General features: G+C 45.5%; 1 protein-coding gene across 1 annotated transcript in view; it reads right to left on the bottom strand.

The window, feature by feature from the left end:
* Positions 1-4,618: 4,618 nt before the first annotated feature.
* Positions 4,619-23,232, bottom strand: part of EZH2 (enhancer of zeste 2 polycomb repressive complex 2 subunit) — a gene marked incomplete in the record, with an annotated part of 42,205 nt that continues 23,591 nt past the window's right edge. Inside the window, 12 exon segments of the mRNA XM_014583319.2 lie at positions 4,619-4,947; positions 6,990-7,074; positions 7,244-7,324; positions 8,194-8,275; positions 9,340-9,435; positions 11,372-11,550; positions 12,639-12,764; positions 13,207-13,247; positions 14,379-14,473; positions 14,911-15,080; positions 15,745-15,985; positions 17,413-17,504. Coding sequence (XP_014438805.1) covers positions 4,887-4,947; positions 6,990-7,074; positions 7,244-7,324; positions 8,194-8,275; positions 9,340-9,435; positions 11,372-11,550; positions 12,639-12,764; positions 13,207-13,247; positions 14,379-14,473; positions 14,911-15,080; positions 15,745-15,985; positions 17,413-17,504 — 1,349 coding nt within the window.

Here is a 23,232-nt window from a genome sequence, read left to right as displayed (position 1 = left end):
AAAAAAAAAAAAAAAGAGGGACCAGCAGTTCGCATAATGGCTATGTTGCTGGACTCCCATGTAGTTGACCGTGGTTCAAGTCCTGGACCCGGTGGCTTATACTCACTCCGGGCGCGTGTGCTTGTATGCCCAAGATCCCAAGAGGAGAAGGGATTGTGGCGTGGCCATCCCCCTGGGAGGTGATTTCTCGCTTTCTGTCTCTGTCCTTAAGCGAGCGCACGTGCCCTATAGCAAAAACCTCTCAAAAAAAGAAGAAAAAAAAAATGATACCCAGAGGCATTTCTGGTTATGCTTTATACTTGGTTTTTTAGAGATTTTTGCCATAGGGTGTGTGTGCTTGCCAGAGAGATAGAGACAGAAACCAAGAAATCACCCCCTGAGGAGGTGGCTGTCCCTCGATCCCATCTCAGTTCTCTTGGGATCTTAGGCATACACACACATGCGGCCAGTGTCAGTTTAAGCAGCCAGGTCTGGGACTTGAACTGTCGACTGTGTGGGAGTCCGGCCATCTGCCGGTCTCAGTATATCCTCTTAAAGAAACTAAAGATCCCCAGCATATAAACCAGGCCGGAGGCCCACCTGCCCCACCTGCAGTCCTCAGGGACACGTCTGCCACGAAGCACCAGCAGGCCCGCTCTCGGGCCCTGTGTGTTTAGGTCCCCAGAGGGGCGAATGACGCCATGAGGTTTTGCTGGGTCCTCTTCAGTTCCTCAGAATCAAGCGTGCCCTTGGGTAAGTACCTCAGAGCTGTGGGGATTCAGAACAGGCGCGGAGGCAGGTGGAGGGGTGGGTAAAAACCCTGTAGGTGACCCCACATTTGACACCTGCACTGCCCTTGTAAACTGAAATGAGCGGCCGTCCATGGTTCCGCTTGACGGCGCAGAAGCGAGAGGTCCTCAGGGAAACCGTGCTTCAAGTCCCCTGTACCCTTCTGTGTGTCGCTGGCAGCTCGAGCCCTCGCCCATCCCTCCAGCAGCAGCGCGTCCTAACAGGAGTTGGCAGACCCCCGCCAGCGAGCCAGGTCTGGCCTAGAGGGCCCTATGCCAGGGCTCCCAGGTGAGCTGGGAGGACTGGAGAAACGGTCTGAGGGCTTTTTCCGCAGGACAAGGTTCGGCTACTTGGAGGCAGAGGCCTCAGGTGTTCTGAACGCGCAGGTGCAGGCCACAGGAGGTCCGCGCCCTTAGAGGGACCGTGAACTGCTTCACTGCCCTGGCCCGAGATCGTCTGGTGGGGAAAACCACGTTCCCCACCCACCCAGTTCTCAAACTCCTACTGGCCAAAACCACCACGAGGCCGCAGACGCTCGTAAAGAGGTACTGTTACTCCAGTGGTCCGCTCGTCAGCACTTCCTACGCAGGCCTGCCCAAGCCGGTTCACTGAACTGACCCTCACGTCCAGAACTGCCCACGTCACAATCTTGCCTTTCGAGGCTGGGGGGAGCATTTTTCTTTTAAAGACTTGCCAGCTTTCGGCGCACTCGGCACAGCGGGAAGGACAGCTCTCCGCGGCGTGCTACTTCTGTCCCTGCCAGGACTTTTCCTTTGATGACTTTCAAGAGAGTCAAACTACGGAGTGGCAAAAGCCTCCAAGAAGCAAGATGCCTTTGCCACTGGGAAGACGCCCTTCTCACCTGTGCCCTCCCCACGGGGAGCAGTGCCCTTGCCTGTGACATCATACAGGGAGCTTGCACGGTCTTCCTGCTACCAGTCGGCGCTGGAGCAGCTGCACGACCACCCCACGGCACTCAGCACTCACCGCCCCCAGCTCTCTGACAAGCACAACCTTGTGGACATTACTGATGCTCAGTTGAAGATTCCTGTCTCAGGATCCAAGTCGGAGGGCCATCTCTGCCGGCTCATCCAGCGATGCCCCCTTTCAGAGGTGGAAACTTCAAGAAGTCTTCCTAGAGGTTAAGGCTGGTGAGCAGACTCCCATATTCAAGTTCAGTGGGGAGAATGGCGAAGTAAACGGGGAGTAGAGGCGATCAGAAAGACCCAGCTTTCTCCAAATCCAGCCCCCCCTTGTCTCCACCGCATACCTGCCAGGTGACACCACCTGAAAGGCACACACTACTGTAAGGCAGTTTTCCAGCCCCCAGTGGTTGACTGTATATCTGATGTACGACGATTTTGGTGTAAGCCTAGCTTGAACACAACAGATGGTATTGTTTTTTAAAAGGAATCAGAAACTTTATTTTGCCTTTATAAGATAATTTATTTAAAAGTGTTCTGTGTAAAACAGCAAGCACAGGATAAAAGGAAATAGTTTTAATATTAAAATGCTGTGACTTAAAAAAAAAAAAAAAGACTTTTGCCATAGATTGTGTACACTTGCCAGAGAGAGAGAGAGAGAGATCACCCCCTGGGGGATGGCAACACCTACGATCTCGTCTCCATTCTCCTCTCGTAATTGTGTGCACGCACACACCCGGCAAGAGTTTCAAGTCAGCGGACCCAGGACTCGAGCTACAGTCTGCCGCGTGCGATTCCAGTGCCTGAACCACTGTGCCACCGGCTGGCCCTGTTTTCTAATTTCCCAGAGGGCATGTGTGCCTGACGCGGGCATGCGGGATGGTCGTGCCAGATCCCACTTCTGCCCGTGCCTCCTTTTGGGACTTTGGGCTTGAACATAAACCGAGTGGTTTTCAAGCTGCAGGTCTGGGCCTCGAATTGCATCGCAGTCGGCTTCATAAGATCCAGCCTCCTTCACAACCAGGCCACCCCCACCAGGGGATTGACTTTATAGAGCCAAGAATCCTGAGCCGGTTCCTGCCGCGGTGTCGTGTGGATGGGAGTCTGGACACCGGGCTGCTGCACTCATGCCCCATGCTTACATCTCGGACTGGGTCCAGGAGGCGGAGACGGGGACGGGGCAGCGCAGCACCAGAAGTTCACTCCGATGACAACCTCAAACTACTTCAATTTATAAAGCGGTATTTGGCCCTCCAAGGAGCGGGACCAAAATTCAGCGTGGTCTAGTCGGGGCTGCTTTGCGCAGCGACCAGACCGAGCTACGGCCCACTGCCCAGTGCTGGCTCCAAGCTCCTCTCCTGGGGAGGGGACAGGCGTGCTCTGCAGCCTCAGGCCCAGCAGCCTGCAGCAGGCAGGAGGAGCTTTCGTCGACACCATGCTCGGAAGACCTGCAGGCATCACCTGCCATTGCCTTGGCAAAGACGCAGCCAGCACGCTGAAACTCAGGGTTGAAGGTCACCCCCAAGTCCTGAGTCGGCAGCTCCCGGACCAAAGGGCACCTGGCCTCTAAGAAGCCTTCGGTGGCCGAGTGTTTGAAGATGCTCCTTGCTCAGTATTGGTTCCAGTTTCGTGTCAAAGTGCAGGTCTTAAAAACGCAGGAGCACATCACACGCTGACTTACACATGGTTTAAACCATTTGATGGTTTGGTTCAAGATGTAAAACTAGTTTGGTTACACCTGCACCCTTGTGTAGATGTGGGAATCCCAGTTTACTCTGCTGCATTTCTGAGGCATTATAGAAATCCCAGGCCACTGGACCTTAGAGCTGGACAGGTTCTTAGAAATAACCTGGCCCAGGGAACCAGCAGTTAGCGTAATGGCTATGTTGCTGGATTCCCACATAGTCGACCGCGGTTTGCGTCCCGGATCCGGTGGCTTAGAACTCACGCCAGGCGCGTGTGCGTGCGTGCCCAAGATCCTGAGAGAAGAATGGAGGAGGAGGGATTGCGACGTGACCATCCCCCCTGGGGGGTGATTTCTCGCTTTCTGTCTCTATGTCTCTGTCTGTCTGGCAAGCGCCCTATAGCAAAAACCTCTCAAAAAAAAAAAAAAAAAAGAAATAACCTGGCCCAACTCCGTTGTCAGACAGCTGGAGAACAGACCAGGGGCTAACTTCCGTTCTCCAGGCCCCACAGCTGACTGGGACACCACCCCATCTACGCAACTGGGCCCTCACTCGACACCCCCAGCACACAGGACAGAGGTACCTGCTTGCTACATGTTACGATGTTACGGGAGATGTCACTGTTCGTTAGTTTAGCAAACTTTGTGCTGGCAACTGTTAAGTTAGATACTTACAGTGCTTCACCCCCTTCCACAGTTTGCTACTCAAGGTCCAAAAATACTAAATAGAAAAATCCAGAAATAAGCGATCCGTAAGTTGAAACTGCACACTGCCCTGAGTGTCCGGATGACATTCTGCCCCTTCCTGCCCAGGACAAGGCGTCCCTCTGTCCTGTGTATCTGTTACTGCCACGCTGGGCACCGTCAGCGCGCACAGTTAACTGGTGCCCGCTGTATTAGCTGCTACTGCTCCTCTCTCGCGGGACTTAATTTATAAATCCAAGTGTATCAAAGGCATACATATAAGCAATATGGAACTTGGCAGGTTTCAGCACAAGCCGTGTGACTTGAGGCATCCCCTGGGGTCCTGGAATGTATCCCCTGTAGGTAAGGGACGAAGGTTAGACTGAGGCGGGCGGCGCGCACTGCCCAGTTACCCTCCTAGGCCATGTAGGCCAGGTGCAGTCAGTCAGCGACAGCGGGAAGACCACAGGAGCTCTCGGAGCCCGTTCCCCAGTTAGACACACACGGCTTGGCTACAATCGGCCGATGAAGCTTTCTGACAGATGACTCAACAGTAAGGAGAAGTTCAAGTATTCTTTATTCAAAGTTGAAAAATGTACCATACTGCATTATTGCAAAAATTCACTGGTACAAAACACTTTGCAGCTGGTGAGAAGGCAATAAAAAGTTGATTTTTTTAAACTCATTACTATAAATTATTCTTACAGTACTTTGCAAATTCAGAATTTCAAACTGCATTTTCTGTTTCTAAATTGCCCACAGTACTCGAGGTTCCTGAAGCTAAGGCAGCTGTTTCAGAGAGGAGGGGGAGGAGGAGGTAGCAGATGTCAAGGGATCTCCATTTCTCTTTCGATGCCCACGTACTTCAGGGCATCAGCCTGGCTGTATCTGGAACAAGATGAAAAAGCAGTAACTACCCACCCAACAGGCGGCACCGTCTGACCGAACGAGGACCACCACACACGCACCTAACCGCACATGAAGGCACCTGGCAGGGGGCAATGCCCAACCGGTGTCATAGGAATCTTGCCATTGAGAAGCTGCCAAGCTCTGAAGTGGACAAAGCCATTACGACAAGAAGCCCCATGGCTCTCTACCTGGTCTTCCCTTCTGCCCTGAAGCAGACCACCCCAGGAGAAAGGCCACTTGGTGACCTGTAGCCTGACACTGGGAAGGCAGAGACCACGATCTGAAAAGATCTGTGACTAGAGCCCCTAGTAAACAGGCCAGAGAGCAACACAGTGATCGTCCCAGGTGAAGACAGAACTGGGGTGCAGCAGACACCCAGAAAGGAGCATGAGAACGCCACCACCAGGTGGAGCCTCCAGGCTCCAAGGAAGCTGGTCAGCTCCACCCCGTCCACCACCACCCCTCATTCAGAGCTCACAGTGACCTTCCACTGAAGACCTTCACTCAGATTCTCAACTGTGCAGGAGTTTGGCATTAAAATGGGTATTTGTGAGGGTCAGCAGGTGGCATCGTGGTTGAGGTGCTGGATTCCCACATGACTCCCTATGGTTCAAGTCCCAGGTCTGGTGGCTTAAAAAATTGCACCAGGCAAATGTGCCCCAAATCCCAAGAGTGGAGAAGGGACTGTAGTGGGCCACCCCACTCCCATCCCAAGGATAACTCCTCTCTCTCTCCCCGTCTCCCTGGTGAGTACATGAGCCATAGGACAAAAGAAAAAAATGTGGGCCCTAGTTTCCAGCAACTCAGTAATCAGAACAGCTTCTGGATGGGATGTACATGTGGCAACAGCATTTCTGAACTAGACAATCATCTGATGACAATCATCTGATACACATGACGGGTGCAGCCTGTCCAATCCACCCCACGGAGCGTGGCAGTGTAAGCCAGCGGCTGTGCAGTTAATGCCAGGCGTGCAGTTAAGCCCATCAGTGGCCAATGGGTCTCCAGCATCCCAGTGGTTTTTCCCTGAGAAAGAATCCACAGGGTGACCAGGTAGCTACAGTCCCTCAGAACCAGCAGGGTTGGTCCCCTGAGGACACTAAAAGCCGTGGAAGTATAAAATGAGGTAGTATTTGCATATAGCGTAGACACATCCTCATGTACGCGTAAGTCATTTCTAGATCACTTACAGTGCTTACTGTCATGTGAATGCTGTGTAAACGTTACCTGTGCTGCTAAGGAATAAGACAGTGGAGGTGCAACCACCGTCAGGGCCCCAACTACGACACACCTCAGCAACAAGGTCACACTTTCCCATCTCGGCTGATGGAGTCTGTGGGTCCAGAGTCTGGCTGGACACACAGGGTGGTCTGTATTTGCCAATCAGGCCTGGCTTTCTTTTCTGTGAGTTCATTTATTTTTTTCTTTCAAAAGCACAAGACAGAGGAGAGGGAATCCCAACAGGGTGCTGGTGCCATGTTCCCCGCCCAGCACACTCAGGGAGGTCTCTGGATGTGAACCCAGAACCCTCTCATGGGGTCTGACTCACAGAGTGCCACCCTGACTTTTAAAGGAATGAATAATGATTTGTGCAATAAATATGCTAACAAAAACAAAACACCTAAATGTCCTAGCAGCACAGACGGTCACCACACACTGCCCAGTAACGACATACTGCAGGCCACCTGCACAGAACCACTGACCACATCCACTCTGGAAGACGTACCACAGGCCTGTGGAGGGCATGGCGTAAAGAGGGCCCCAAGGCACACCCAGCTGTCCAGAGCAGGGTGAGAAATGGGCTGCATGGCTTCTAGTACTCGTATCAATTCATAAAGGGAACCCTCCATTACCAGGAAAGCATAACCTAACTCCCCACTATGGCCATGGCAAACCATAGTCAAAAGGCTTGCCCGTCCGTGACAGCACGTCAGCAAAGAACCAGAAAAGCGTCTCTGTCCACAGCCCCAGCCCACATAGAAAATGCCCTCAGAGCACCCGAGAAACGTGCTCTTACCAACCTGTAATCAAAAAACAGCTCTTCACCGGTCTGGATGGCTCTCTTAGCAAATATACCTATCCTGTGATCGCCGTTCACCATCATAACTGCAGAGAGACACAGGGTGGTGTCAGTGAGCAGGCGACGGCCACGTGGAGTGACCCGGCTTGTTCACATCACGAACGCCTGCCCCTGAGTACTCCAGTTTGTCATGACTGGACTGCAAGGGCCTTCCTCTTGCCAAATTACAGTAACTCTGACTTTCTGAGTACCTACCTTTTGCATAGCAGTTCGGGTTGACTGAATGATTTGCAAAACGAATTTTGTTACCCTTGCGGGTTGCATCCACCACAAAATCTAAGAGGGAAAAATAAGCAGAACCCAGTGAATAATTTCATAATATATCAATAAACAATTATTATAATTCTGGAAATACAACTAGCTATAGTTCTTTGGAGTTTGCCTTCAAAACCAAATCATTCAACCAACTTCATTCAGTAATAAATGGCATTCTAAAGAAAATACTGCTATTGTAGATTAAAAATAAACCAGTGGCAAGGCAAGATGGTTGTCTCAGGTGCACTTACTTATCAACTACATATCCCTGAGCAACACATGGTGACAGCAAAAATGGAATCTGACCAAATTCCTCCCAACACAAAAAGAGGTATTTCACTTTAAAACTATTAATATTTTTCATTATATTCCCAGACAAAACCTATTCTGCCTGCTCCCACTAAGGGCCGTGGAAGTATAAAATGTCCACACAGCTGCTCTTGCCACCATCCCAACCAGCCACCCTTGCGGCCTGACGGCACCCCCAACAGCAGCTCGAGAGCAGCGGCCTTTATCCCACGGCCCTTTAACCAGGGCGTACAGGGAGGGAGGATGTCACCTCCCAATTCAGGGCGCCTTCTGCCCAGGTCAGAGGCACTGACGGATTCTCCAGGGGAGGCAGGCCCAGCTGACTCGGCACTCATGTTTTCAGGAACACAGAGGTGAGCGTGAACAGCCAGTGTAGACCCCTCCCACCACCAAGACCCCCACCACCAAGTCCAGTTGCTCCCTGAGGAACTCCTCTCGAGCAAGGAGCCACCTATGCCAGGAGGAGAGGGAGACGAGGAGTGCCTCCTCACCTCCCTGACAGCTAACTTCAATCAAATAGCCATCAGGCGGCTTTCAAATGCAATTCAGAGGAATGCAAGTGGTCTTGCTCAGAAACATACCATTGTTCAAGTTGAACAGAAAGCTGCACATGTATTTGTCATAAACTTTTCCTCTTCTGTCAGCTTCATCTTGAGAAATAATCTAAAAAAGATACAAGAGGTGGGGCTGGCAGGTGGCGTGTTGGTTAAGGCACTGGACTCCAACATGGCAGACCATGGTTCGAGACCCAGACCTGGCAGCTTGCTTTCTCTGTCTCAAGCTAAGTTAAATAATAATAATAAATAAATAATAATAATTCTAAAAAAAAAAAAAAAGAAGACACAGAAGAAAATTGTATTGAATTAGGTGAACAAGCCTGACAAAACACACCAAAAGCCACCCAAGAGAATTCTGGTCCACTTTGAGAATACAACTGTGGCCAATTTCTCTCTTCCACTCAGTCTGCACACTGATCCATACAAGAACAGCGACGTGTTACAGACTCGACCTCAACAACAGCTCCACAACCTCAGTAATTATGCTTGGACAGAGTGACTAACAACAGTCTCTGGGAAGTAAAAAATACATGGGGTGAGGCAATTCCAAATTGAAACTAGGCATACCCTTCTTCCCTAACCCTACAACTGAAAAGGCAGGTCATTAATGACACACTCCTTTCCGGGTGCTTATCACCTAGGTGTGGACTGAGCAGGACACACTCTACAGGCGAAGACTCTTGTCCTCCCCATCTGTCCCCAGACGATGAAAGTGTAAAGGCAATGGGAACCAGCAGTTGGCGTAATGGCTATGTCGCTCGACTCCCACGTAGTCGACCGCAGTTCGCGTCCCGGACCCGGTGGCTTAAAACTCACACCAGGCACGTGTGTGTGTGTGCCCAAGATCCCAAGAGGAGAACAGAGGAGAAGGGATTGCGGCATGGCCCTCCCCCTGGGGGGTGATTTCTCGCTTTCTGTCTCTCTCTGTCTGTCTGGCGAGCGCACGTGGCCTATAGCAAAAACCTCTCCAAAAAAAAAAAAGAAAGTGTAAAGGCAACTGGAGTCGAAGCAGTCCAGTTACACAGCAAAGCAAATTCACAAGCACACGTAAATCCAAGTTGAAAACACATTTTCAATCCATTTCTCATCATACCCCATAGACCTGCCCAATAAAAGCAATCGAGAACAAGAGAGACGCGGCGCACCGAACGTGCACAGTGATGGCCTTACCTCCCCACAGTATTCTGAGATGAATTCGTTTTTCTGTACAGGGTCTTTGATAAAAATCCCCCAGCCTGCCACATCAGATGGTGCCAGCAATAAATGCTAGAGAAGAAAGCACAGACATAATGCAAAAGGGTGAGCAGAGACAGACCGGGGATCTATTAGACTACAGAATAAAAACCAAGTTCCTGCGGTACATACTCAGACCCAACCTAAAGCCATAATCCAACTCAGGTAGATTCAGTCAGTCTGAAAGCAGCTGAGCACGCTGGCAAACTGTAAAAACAGTGTTTTGTTTTGTTTTAAATAAAATACAGAAGATAAGTATTTTTTATCTTACAGAAAAAAATAGAAAGTCTTTGGTGTTCCTCTGGTGCCGTCATTCAACAAGGCGTTCCTGACTTCCCTGAGTAACGCACTTCCAGCCTGGCTGTGACATGAAGACGCCACGTCCTTCTCCCCCTGCATCTCTATCACCAGCAATTACATGTTCGGTTCTAGCCACACCCCCACCCCAGGACATTCTACTGGTTTCTCACTGGTGTCCATTCCTCTGGGGCCAGGCCATTTCTTTCTGAGTTGTCTTCCCATAGCACTTCTCTTGATACCATGAAACACCACCGTGAGAAAGTATCTCAGTCTGGTATTCCAGGGTTTTCTGTCTTATTTTCCTACTTTCTTTTTGTTTGGTCTGGTTTTTGGTTTTTTGTTTTGTTTTGTTTCGTTTTGCTATAGGGCATGTGTACTCGCTGGAGAGAGGAAGAGGGAGAGAGGGAGAGAGAGAAAGTGAGAAAGCACCTCCCTAGGGGACATGGCCACACAGGCACATGCGCCCAGTGTGATTTTCAAGCTGCTGGGTCCAGGACTCCAGCTGCACGGTTTGTCATGTGGGATCCAGCACCTTAACCTCCACGCCACCTGCTGGCCCACTGGCACTCTGTTTTTAACAGAGAAGCCAAGATGATCATCACTGGCGACTCCAGTCAGAAATTCTCAAACATACTCCTTTTCATCCTGGCTCTTTATTACATTTTTATTCAAAATTTTCTTGTGACCATTAAAAGGATTCCCTGACCATCTAAAATTCCAATTTTCTCTTCCTATTTTGGTCCACCCCACATTTTTTTTCCCCATCTTTTAATTATTTTTACATTTTTACACAAACATTTACTTTACATATAAAAAAATTTTAACTCACACTCCATAGTTCTTGACCATTAATAAACAACTTTCGAAATTTCAAAATACTGAATTTTAAAGGTAATGTTCAAAATATTTCTTATAATTTTGTATAATTTTGTTTGTGACTATAACAACAGAAACAGTATGGTTTTAAATATTTTTGAGAAAATATTTACATGTCAACTACTCAAACTTAACTGTTGAGTGAATTTCCCAAATACCCTCCTGATCAGACACTAAGTTAGCTAAATATTACTAAGCAAAAGCAACCCAGTAGGTAAAGAGTATCTACCACAGCTTTCTGCTTTAAGACGTAAAGGAAGTCTACGAACAAGACACACCAACGTGAAGGGTATTTCCCAGTACTGAACACACCGTGGGGAAGTGTGTCATACGACAGCAGGTGTGGGGTCAGGAGAAAAGGGTATTTTTAGGCCTGAATAGGTGTGCCATTGGAAACAGGGCCAGCACAGCCCTCTATGACCCAGTGACCTTAAGGAAACACCCTGCACAGCTCCTGAAGACGATCAGGTCTTCATAAACACAGACGCCGGTTCAAAGACACGGGAAACAAAAGCAAGAGATGGGACACGCTCCGCCTGGAGCAGAGTTCCCGCAGGAAAATTCCTCTTACGCCAAACCTGACGTCTTCAGCGGCTGCCTCTCGGATTTCACTGGTGCGCCTCTTCACCAGAGTGAGCTGCTCTCTAGGAAACTGAGGATGCCTCGCCCAAAGCAAAACAACCCTCCTTTCCCTCATCAGCTGTATCATTCAAGGATCAGTTTTATGTTTTTGCCTCAACTAAATGTTCAAGACCATCTTGACATTTACCTCATTAAAAGCCAACTCACTTACCTTTTTGGAGCCACGCTGAATACTGCAGTTCTTGCAAGACACATTTTTACTGTCCCAGTGGTCGGCAGCTCCACAAGTCAGACAGAGGTCAGGGTCGCACTCACGCACAGCCAGGTAGCACGGGCACTGCTTGGTGTTGCACTGAGCCTTGCAACGGCAGCCGGGAAAGCGGTTCTGGCCTTGAGAGAGAAGCTCCCGTCACCATCACCATCGCCGGCATCACGGTCATCGCCACATGCAGAAACTCCCAGCAAGGAGCTCAGGGGGCGCTGTGGCAAGCTCTGCCTGGCTCTCCTAGCCCACAGCCACCTCCTCTAGCCCGACCCGTGGATGCGGACAATGAAGTCACAGCCACATCAAAGCTGTCCGCACTCTGAAAGGTCACCAGTTGAGTTCTCATCGCCCCATTTTCTATTGATTAAATGAGGGTATACATATTTAAAGTTCTATGTCTTATAAAGCAGGTGTAGGGGGATCTGCATTCTAACAGCCCACAGTTCTACACTTCCCTGGTACCCACACTTTATGTGCAGCTTTATTAAACAATTATGAAAACCCTTCAGCCTGGGGCAGCCGATGGCATGGTGGCTGAGGTGGCTGGATCCCACGTGGCCAACTGCACAGTCCAAGTTCCAGACTCAGTGGCCTGAAAACACACCAGGCACGTGTGAACATGTGCCCAAGAATTCCAAAAGGAGAAATGGAGAAGAGATTATGATGTGGCCATCTTCCCGGGGTGGGGTGGTGGTGCTTTCGCAATTTCCTCCTACTGTCTCTCCCTGGTGGGTGTATTTGCCCTACAGCAATGTTTGAAAAAAAAAAAAAATAGAAAAGACAAACCCATCACCCTTATGCTACCTTCCTTTATTCTGAAGACCAAAACCCTCCTAATTCTGACAGCTTCTGGTGCACCAAAATCACTTGAGTATCTACTTCTACATTCCCCTTACATTATGTGCCAACTTTACAATGATAATAACTTTACAACTTTTAAGCGATGAAAGGTGAACAGAGAGAAATATCAAGCCCCTTTAGTACAATTTACCTAACTTGAACATACACACACCGCCAGGAGACTGGCTAGACACTGACGCGTGCCAGGGTGCGGCCTTGGGTAACACCTGTAGTTGTAGAATAAATCGATTTCCAAAGTAAAGAACGGGGGTGTTCCCACGTTTCAAAGCTTTGATTTAAATTACTATTTTAAGTTGCTGGCCAAAGGCCTATTTAGTTTTCATGGAACTGCACCAAAACAACAAATACTTACACTCCGAACTGCACTGACAAAACTTTTCGCAAAAATTCTGTGCTATCACACATGGGCATGAACTGTCACAAGGCTGCCGAGGATGGTCACAGGGCTGATAGTTGTAAACGTGGTTAGAGGAGCCATCTGGATGAAGAATAGAGAGAACGAACAGCACACAGGGCAGTGAATCCAGGTAGGTGGGAAATCGATATACAGAGCACCTTCCTCCCCATCACCTGGCCCTCCTTTACTGGAAATACATTACATATATTCATATTTACAAAACGACAGCAAAAATGGCCTCCCACCCAAGTGCCCATGAGCTCCGGAGCGCTGCCTCGTGTCCCAGCCCCATCCTCCAAGTACTTTCACTGACTCAGACTCGCTCCAGTTGATCTGCCTTCTCTTTGCACAGAGAAAACTGCTGGAGTCACCAATAGACCCTCTACTTAAACTGGTTTATGAAGATACAGAAGTCAATTATATCAGAATAACACAAACTCCAATCTAGTTACTATTCTAGAACAAATGAGGGCAAGGTATACATTTTTAAGCTAATAATGAAGAGGAAAAGGAAGATGCTAACCCTTTTTCAGTTGTATCTTTCTGCAGTGTGCAGCCCACAACCTGCAAAAACACAAAGAAAATAAACAAACTTCCGTTTGAAGTGAGAGTATTGTCACAGCTACAAATCTGACAAGGAGCGGCTTCACTGGCTCTCTGTGCCATCAGTAGAGCAGTGTGACAGCAAAGGGAGAGCCAGGGCAGACTCTGAAGCAACTCCACAGGCTGAGCATTCGGGCTGCCCACAGCACGCACAGAAACCCAGCCGTGCACGCTCACCTGGGCAGGACTAACACCTCACGTGAGGCAGCTGCAGCTGTGCCTACCTACTGGTTTATTCTAAGACGGGTTACACTGATATGTTCTCCAATTTCACCTATCATTACCCATCCAACTGGACCACATGGTTAGAAATAGCTCAACCAAATCTTCAGAACCATCTACTAAAGCCTAAATTCCTACAGGGAGAACTTCTAATTTCTTTAGGTTCTAAATTGGGTTGATCCTACAATTATTTAAAAAGACATAACAAGAGCCTATACACAACTTCTGAAGCATAAAACTCTTCCCTTAACTCACCTAACTCTGCTGCTTGTTTTATAAGAGTGGGGTTAGGAACAGACAGAGATAAAAGAAGAGAATCCACTTGTGATTTTCTGGCTATGTGTTTACAAATCAGATCATCCTACAAACATTCCCTACATTTCATCTCATTCATGAGCCTTTGTGAAAGGTAACAGTCACACAGGCTCACAGTGACTATTTGGAACATCAGAATGCAAGGCCACAGGCTAAGAAAAGCCAAGCTTCTAGAACAAAAGATAGACTTCTGAGTACTGGCCCAGATTCACAGCAGGAACATGTCTTAGAACATTTCACAGCAAATGCTAAAGCAATTATTTATGTACCCTTTGCTGAAAAAACTACTAAATGTTTTTCTTAAGCAAAATACAGTAGGGTAATCATAATTTCTATGACCTTAACATGCCAGATTTACTGAAGGCTGCAGTATTCTTACAGAAAAATACTGGCAATTGCCAGTGGAAACAATCTTGCACAGGTCTGTTTTTGACAGCGGTTTCAGCTGGTTATCTTAACAGGCCCCGTAAAACCTGCTCAGTGGCCTTGAAAAGTGCTGGCCCACAACAGGCACCCACACTGACCCCCACCCCGGCAAGGCTGTACAGCACTCACCGGTGTTTCCTCTTCTTCTTCCTTGGAGGAGTATCGACATCCTCAGCGGGAGCTGGAGCTATGATACTGGACTCTTTTACTCTAAATTCATACACCTGTCAAGAAGAGGCCACCACAAAACCATGAGGACAGACGTATATAAGCAAACCACTCTTACATATCATTTCTCGGCCTCTTCTATGACACTTCTAGGTGATGGGGATCAGCAGAAATCCCTACCCCTGCCCTTATGTAGGTGAGGAGCTGCAATTACATTCTGTTCAAAAGAGTGGTGCTAAATTTAAATTCTTACTAGCTTTATAAATCCACTGCTATCTAACCTTCAATGCCTAAGGTGGGGATCTTCTCTAATGCCACCAAAGAATAATTTCCATTCAGTTCCTTCTGGGGTAAAAAAAAGAAATATAATTATGTTCAGGAGATAAACAGGAGATAACTAGTAACTCAGAATGTTCTTATGTTTGAATAATGAGTACATATTTATCCCTACATCTGAAGTTCTGTTGACAATACCCCCATCTGATCTGCTCACCTGTCTACATGTTTTGGTCCCGATGAGCCTGGCAATGGCACAGAAATTATCGTAGTAAGTGCCGATGAGAACTCTGAACATCGAGGCTTCAGCACCACTCCACTCCACATTCTCGGGAGGTTCAATATTTGGCTTCATCTTTATTGGTGTTTGACACCGAGAATTTGCTTCTACAAAACCAAAGGTAAGCACTGGTTAAGAAATGATGATTGGAAAAGGTTTTAAGTAAAATTCAGTATGTGCTTAAGAAAAAGCAAGAAGTTAATCATATTTTAGAATAAACTAGGCTAGAGACAGTAAGATTTTTTTCTTCCATGGCAACTGTAAGATGGAGCTCCCTTTAATTAAAATAAACTTCCAAAATAAAGCCAACAGGGTTAGACTATTACCATCTATGGTGAGATTCACAGGGCAGTAAAGGACAACTAGGATCCAGTCAGTAAAACACTAACTACTCACTAATGTTCTCTTTAACAAAAACGACTCACAGAACATCAGGAGTACTAAATCAAGTGGTCTGAATTTCTTTATGTCCTGTCTGAACAGACGGAGAAAAGGGAATGGCACAAACAGAATAGACAATAAACTGGATTCTCGACCCTCAATGACCCAGAAGGGCAAACGTCATGGGCTTAGGTATCGGGAGGGCTTAGGTAGGCAGAAGAGAGCAGGAACAATCCACTACTCATCTTGGGAGAAGTCTCCATCTTGTATTTTCCATTACATTGAAAACTAGTCAGCCGAGAAAAGCATTCAACACATTACGCATTCCTAATCATCAAAATATGAAACTTTCAAAGCAGCAGTGAAACCCAGTGGTTAGCTGTGTCTTACCAGAGGAGCTAGAAGTCTCATCTTTCTTCTCCTCTTCTTCTTTATCATTGTTCTCTCCCCCCGTTTCCGTCCCTGCTTCCCTGTCACTATCTGTGTCCTTGGACTCCAGCACGTTAATGGTGGGAGTGCTGGGTCTGCTGCTGTTATTGGGGAGCCGTCCCCTTCTCCGGCCTCCTGGGCGTTTGGGTGGGGTCTTTATCCGCTCAGCGGTGAGGGCAGCAGCAAACTCCTTGGCTCCTTCCTACAAAATGAAGAATCAGACATCAAGGTCAAGTTCTAAAACTCACCATGGTAGAAGAGAAAAACAAAAAACTGCATAAGGCAAGTAAGTCAAGAAATTTATCACAATATCATTTACCACAAATAATTGTCTGCATATATAAAAACATTTGTTGATAGTTTGAAAGTTACAAAAGGATAAATATGGGTTCTATATAATGTTAAGAGTAGTACAAAATCAGGCAAGATAGTTCTACATGGTAAATTAGCTGATTATAATTAACTTAAAATATAAAATATACTTTAAATAATTATGGTAATTACTTCTATCTACACACAGTCTACTTAAAGGTGAATTTTAATAAAAACAACCATACAGCTAATGTGAATCAAGTTAGATTTCCTATTTCAGAGTTTAAGATAACACATACCTCTTTATAGTAATATTTAAAATATACAAGAAGAATACAAAATACAAACATGCTTGACGCTGTCACTTCCTATCTTATTATTAAAACAAACACTATTATTTTTTCCTGTGAGGGATACATGGCCACAGGAAGACATGAAAGGAACTTCAGGAACAGACTGTAAGGGTTACACTTTGCATTAGGAAGTACAATAATCCACTCTCAGAAAGTATAAAACAATGGTAAGAGCATGGTCTATAGAGAGACCACAGAAACATTTCAAATGAGCCAAATAAAATTCTGCCTTATAAAGAATATTATAACATAATGCTCAAGAATTCCATTTTTTGGTGGAAATAGAAGGGAGAAGTTTGAAAGCAGCCAACAGTTTTATACTTCATTCTACAAAAACCAAATTGCTTAAAAATAGGATACCTTCTGCAGGTGCCATTCAATGAATCTTCTGTCCAAAATCCAACAGGCAATATATACCCATTTAGTTCCTAGGTAGGAGTGGCTTGGTTCAAAGAGGGGAAATGGTAAAAATAAGATAGTACCCGTAAAAAACAACTTTTCTACCTCATATTTTCCTAACCCCTTACCTTTTCTCCATCACTCAAAAACAAAAACAAAAAAAATCTGTGGGATCTACAATACAGCTCCAACTACAGTGGATCTAAAACTCCTACAGCTTAGGAACTATGGCTTCTGATCACTGAGCTCTGGTTTCCACATGCGCTGTCTGTGCTTCATGCTCTCATAGACCTTGGGGAAGGTATGAGAGCCCTTGATCCTAAAGACCTTGAAATGCGGCTGAAGAGATAACCCAAATAAACAGAGAAAGCTACGAGATGAATGGAGAACTAAAAGGTGCAGTTTATGAGCTACAGAAGAAGCGAGGTGTGAGCAACCTCCGCCTACTACAGGGCCGGGATGGAAGCGTGGTGCAGACAGTGTCAGCTGACTTTCTCGCCTCCACCACAGTTCAAAAGCACGACTTCTCAAATGCCCTCTGGAGTAATACGGCACTGAATCTTACCAAGTGCTGATAACACTGTGGTCCACAAGGTTTGTTGTCTAAAGCTGTTTCTGTGTTCTTCCGTTTGTAAGTGTTGGGTGTTGCATGAAAAGCTGTAAAATAAATTAAACATAAAGTACCCAAATACAACCACAAATACTTATTTTCACTTTCCCAATTCCACTGGAAAAGTCAACTGATCAACTACAATCTTGCAAATGTGGTTTACATTCTTTTACCTAATTCTACTGTCATAATATGTTCACCACTCCTCCTCCTCCAACCCGAGGAGGAGGAAACACAGGAAATTCTGAAATGATCACAGACTCAATTTTCCCCTTGCAAGCACATAAACAATAAACAATAATTACATAAACATTTGACCCTTTAATGTCTCCATACGTGCATGATATGGTATTTCCTCTATAATAAATGTACATTTCCTGTTTCTATGGAAAAAATTTCCAACATCTACAATTTCTTGAATTCTGAGTAAGGTCAGCAACTTGTCAAATGGAGAGAAGAATAAGATAGCACTTGTTAAAGCTGTTCCTAAAGAAAAGAGGACAGCCCCGATTACTGACACGCACCCAGTCCGAGGGCCTACTGCCTTACTACAGGAAGGAACAACAGTCACATAAGACAGTGAAGAAAGATACAATGTTTGAAACTTAAAACTCCTAAACAATGTGATGATAAAGATTCAAATGATGATAACACGGGTACATTAAAGCACACTTTCTCCTGAGCTTGCTTCCTGGTGCACTAAGACAAATGTATGTCATATTTAAAGATGAAAAAAATTATAAAGAATTGATTATTTAATTTTATTTATTCATTGATTTATTTTAATTTGACCAGAAAGAGAGAGAAAGTGAGAAAGCTAGCCACCAGGTCTAGGACTCAAACCATGGTCAGCCATGTGGGAGCCCGGCACCTTAACCTGCGGGTCCCCAAGATCAAAATTATTTTAATTTGAATAAAAACAAGTGACACATTCCCACAAGTCGTTTTTTTTAAAGATTTGTAAGAAGCCATACTTAAGTTACATAGAACTTAAAGGAAAAAATCTAACAGACAGATGAAAAAAATAAAAGGGACAGTTACAATATTTCCAAAATAGAGCTTCCAAGTTCAAATGCTGCTTCGAGTGTATAGGCTAGCTCTCCTAGAAGGAGCATGACAGCCTAGCACCACATGGCTAACTTGGCAGAACCCATTCTAACCTGTGAGGACCTCCGAACAGCAAAAAGCCAGGGTCCTCTCAGCAGCAAGGAGCTCTGGCGACCCGAGAAATGAGATCTTCATTAGCTAAGATGAGCAGCACATAGAATGGAACGGCACGTTTTCGGTAAAAAGTGTTTTCATTTGGACGCCTCCTCTAACACAGTGTATGCACAGACTTCTCCCCAGCTCAGTGGGAACACAAAGGCACAGGCATATGCGTCTGTGCACGTCAAAGCGCGTGTACAAACCAAGACAGTAGCCTCTGCTGGCTCGGAGCTAGACGATGGCCTTGCTCAGAGCTGAAAACGGCACACTCATGACAAGCCACAACTATACAGTCTAAGACAAAAACAAGTCAGCCTATAAAGGAAAGACAACGTAACAGTCAGAAGATACTTGATTAAAAAGTATTCTTCATTTCACACTGTATTTAGTTAAAACGAGAAAGAGAACTTTTACTGACTAGATTTACATCTACAGAATTCCAGGAAAACTGCTTAAATAAAGAATTTCTGGGCCAGCTGGTGGTTAAGGTGGCTGGATCCCACATGGCTGACTGTACAGTTCGAGCCCCTGATCCAGTGAGTTTGAAAAACACTGAGTGCATGTGCACCTCAAATCCTGAGAGGACAATGAGGACAACGAAGGAGAAGGGACTACCGTGTGGCCACCCTGCAGAGTATGCTTTCTCACCCGCCCCCGCTCTCTCCTTCTCCAGGGAGTGCATGTATCTCTCCAGTAAGTGCCTATATCCTGTAGCAAATGGGGGGAAAAAAAAAATCCTTCTTGCATTGTCTGAAAAGTCATAACATATTTTTCTAGGTTTTTCTATGCAAAACTGCATCATGACTTTCCAACAACTCAACAGAAATGTCTTCACTGTTTAGGATTTCCAAAAGATTGAAAGCAGGCAGCTTAGTATTTAAAATGTTATTAAATTATATTGCAAACTGAATATAGGGAAAAATTATACAATAATCTCTGATTAATTATTAAAAATTAAAGCAAGATTTTTAAAAAGTTTTTACCTATTTCTTACATGACAGACAGGGACAGAGACAGAGAGACAACACCCCCCCAGCATGGTCTCAATGCCATGATCCACTCCCAGCCTCAGTCAGGTGCCTAGAGACCTGGACTTCAGGCAGGTCTCCAGATGTGAACCCAGATCTTCCCATGTGGGTCAGGCTTGCAGAACATTGCATTTTGTTGCTGTGGCAAGATATGATGCTTTTTAAACTTTACAGGAGAGAACATGAACGTTAAGGGCATTTTCCTTTTCTTTTTTAAAAGAATATTTATTGGGACCAGCAGTTAGCATAATTGCTATGTTGCTGGACTCCCATGTAGTCGACCGCGGTTCGCGTCCTGGCTTAAACTCATGCCAGGTGTGCTCAAGATCGTGAGAGGAGAATGGAGGAGAAGGGATTGTGGAAATCATCCCCTGGGGGGTGATTTCTCACTTTCTATCTCTCTCTCTCTCTTCCTGGCAAGCGCACGCGCCCTATAGCAAAAACACCTCTCCCCCCAAAAAGAATATTTATTTATTATTTAAGTAGTTTGCTATAGGCTGTGTGTGTGTGCCAGACATGATTTTCAAACCACTGGACCCCAGGACTCAAACTACAGTCAGCCACATAGGATCCAGCTGCCTTAATCTCTGTGCCACCTGCTGCCCATGGACAATTTTACTTAATTTCCATAGCAACCTATAAAATCATACCTAAACGTTTCCAAGCAAAAGTAAAAGACTTTTAATAATATACAATTCCAGCTGTTCTTTCTACATGTATGTAAGATCAAGCTGGCAAGTATAAAAAAGTTAAAATCAGTGTATACTAGAATCTTGTCATGTTTTAACGAGTAAGTGATACTTCAAATGTGCCATCATATAATTACAGAGTTGGAGCAAACCTTAGCAGTCACCTATTTTGGCGGTGACGTTACATATTAGGAAACAGAGGAACAAAGAATAACTGACTGACATACACCATGCACGTTCAGAACGTCATGCGTTACGTGAAGGAGAGCATAACCTCGCATCTCGCTAGTCAGTCTTCGCAGTCACTGTCGTGGTGTACACCATTCTCTTAAACACGTATTTAAGCCTGCTGTCATGTGGTAAACTAAGTTATCACAGATCCGTACAAAATGTCAGCTTTATACACTAACATTTCCTTAACTCTGATTTTGTCTGCTCTAATTAGAATTTGCTATTAAGGGGGCTGGGAGCTGGGAGATGGCGTGGTGGTTAAGGTGCTGGACTCCCACATGGCTAACTGGGGTTGAGTGCCAGACATGGTGACTTGCTTTCTCACTTTCCCGTGCTCTCGCTCGATCTCGCTCTGTCTTTGGTCAAATTTAAAATAATAATAATAATAACAAAATAAAATTAAGAAATATTTTTTTAAAAAGAACTTGGTATTAAGAATAAATTCTTACTAAATATACTATTTAGAATTGGAATTATAAAAATTACTTTGTATGTATCACAGGTATCAGACTTTTACAAAGAGTATCACACAAAATAAACCACAGCGATAACAGAGCACAGGACACCAGCAATAACTGTTATCACAGATGGCAGCTAACGAGGAACACGTCCATGTTCAAAGCACTTGTTCAGAGGCCAACAGGCATGATCACACTTAAGCCTCGTTAAAAAAAAAAAAAAAGAACAGGTATTAGAATCATCATCCTATTTTATAGAAGAGAAAAACTAAAGTTCAGAGGGAGTTAGGGCATTTTATTAATTATATGGCAAACAAGCATTCAAGTTATGTCTCAACTTTTGACCATCACACCCTCTGTAATGTTAAAGAAAGCCAACCAAGGGCCACCAGGCGGAGTGGAGGTTAAGGCACTGGATCCCACATGGTTGACTGTGTGGTTCAAGTCTCAGTCAGACCTCGTGACTTAAAAACCACGGCAGGGGCGTGTTGGAGCATATGCACACGTGCCCAAAACCCTAAGAGGAGACTGGAGAAGAATGTGCTGTGGCCATCTCCCCTCCCCACCCCGAGGAGTGATTTCTCACTTTCTCTCTGTCTCTCACTCTCTTGAGTATATGCATCCTATAGCAAAATAAACAAAAAGCCAACCATCAATTACAAACTTTGGAATAATGTCTTTGGAGAAATTAGTTCCCTCACCAAAGACATTTATCCTTCAACATACATTATAACACTCAAGTCGCTCTGATAGAAATGCTCCATGCTTGGGACCAGCAGTTGGCGTAATGGATATATCGCTGATCGAATCCCAGACCCGGTGACTTAAACTCACACTGGGCGCATGTGCGTGCGTGTCCAAGATCCCGAAAGGAGAATGGAGGAGAAGGAATTGCGGCGTGGCCGTCTCCCCGGGGGGTGATTTCTCACTTTCTGTCTCTCTCTTTCTGGAGAGTGCATGCGCCCTATAGCAAAAACCTCCCCCCCATAAAAAAAAGAAATGCTCCATGTTTGAGACACTGGGCCTCTGGCTAGGATGAATTACTACTTACTGATCCCCTACCATCAAAACTTCTTCCTCATACAAAAAATGGAAGACACTCCAAATTACAAGAAAGGCCTAAAATCAGTAAGGCCACCAACAGTCCTTTCACCCCAAAGTTTAAAAATTCTCCCTTAAACAAAGAGTTAAAGAGAAAATTATATATAAAACAAAACTTCATAATTCCTTAAAACAGTATTAATACCAAACATCACATCTAAAGAAGAAATTGAAAAATGCTCTAGAGGGAATTCACTATGTTAAACATATAAATCCCAAAACAGAGAGAGGTGCAAAAACAGTCGATTCATAAACAGAAAAACAGTAACCTAACTAATACAGTAGCTAGTTCTCTGAGGAAAAATACATAAAACAGATTTCTAAAATAAAATATACAAATAATTTTTTATTATCAAAAAAGAAATGGAAAACATACAAAACAAAAATAATCACAGAAATAAAAGTAGTATCTTACTTCTTTGATTCATTTGTACAATAATAATTGTATTAAATGCTACATCTCTAAACAACAAACTGGAAGGACCCTGGGGGCCAGCAGGTGGCATGGTGGTTAAAAGAGCTGCCCGACGGTGGCTCAAGTCCTGGACCTGGTGGCTTGCTTTCTCACTTTCTCTCTTCCTCTCTGCCTGCTCAAACTGGAAAATAGTAATTATAAGGTTAAATAACTCTTTTTAAAAAATTGGGAGGACCCTTTCAACAACTCCAAAATGAAGCTTCCATCCAATTCTTTGCTATAGCAACATCTGAATGCAATTTACACATTAAATAAAAAAAAAAAAAAAAAAGGAGGGGGAGGGAAGGAAAGGGGCAGAAGTGTTTCTGATAGGGCATCACTATGTCACAATCCTCCCCCCTCCCACCCCAGCTGGCAAGAGCACAGGCTCACGCCACCCACCACACGCAGCCTGTTCTAGGTGGGCCAAGAAACAGAGCCAGGACCCAGTGCAGCCTCAGCCACCATAGTTGAGCCAATTTACACCATCCTTAATAAAAAGTGGACATATGTTATAAGATAACAGTATGCAAAAGGGAATTAAAATGCAATTGGAGACAACTATTTTAGGGGCGTGTGAAGATAACAACTGCTGAGCCCAAGCAAGA

The sequence above is a fragment of the Tupaia chinensis genome, unplaced genomic scaffold, assembly GCF_000334495.1.
Source record: "Tupaia chinensis unplaced genomic scaffold, TupChi_1.0 Scaffold000010_1, whole genome shotgun sequence".
In the NCBI taxonomy this organism is placed as follows: Eukaryota; Metazoa; Chordata; class Mammalia; order Scandentia; family Tupaiidae; genus Tupaia; species Tupaia belangeri.
The sequence above is the reverse complement of the archived record's forward strand: the minus strand, read 5'-3'. Positions and strand labels throughout refer to the sequence as shown.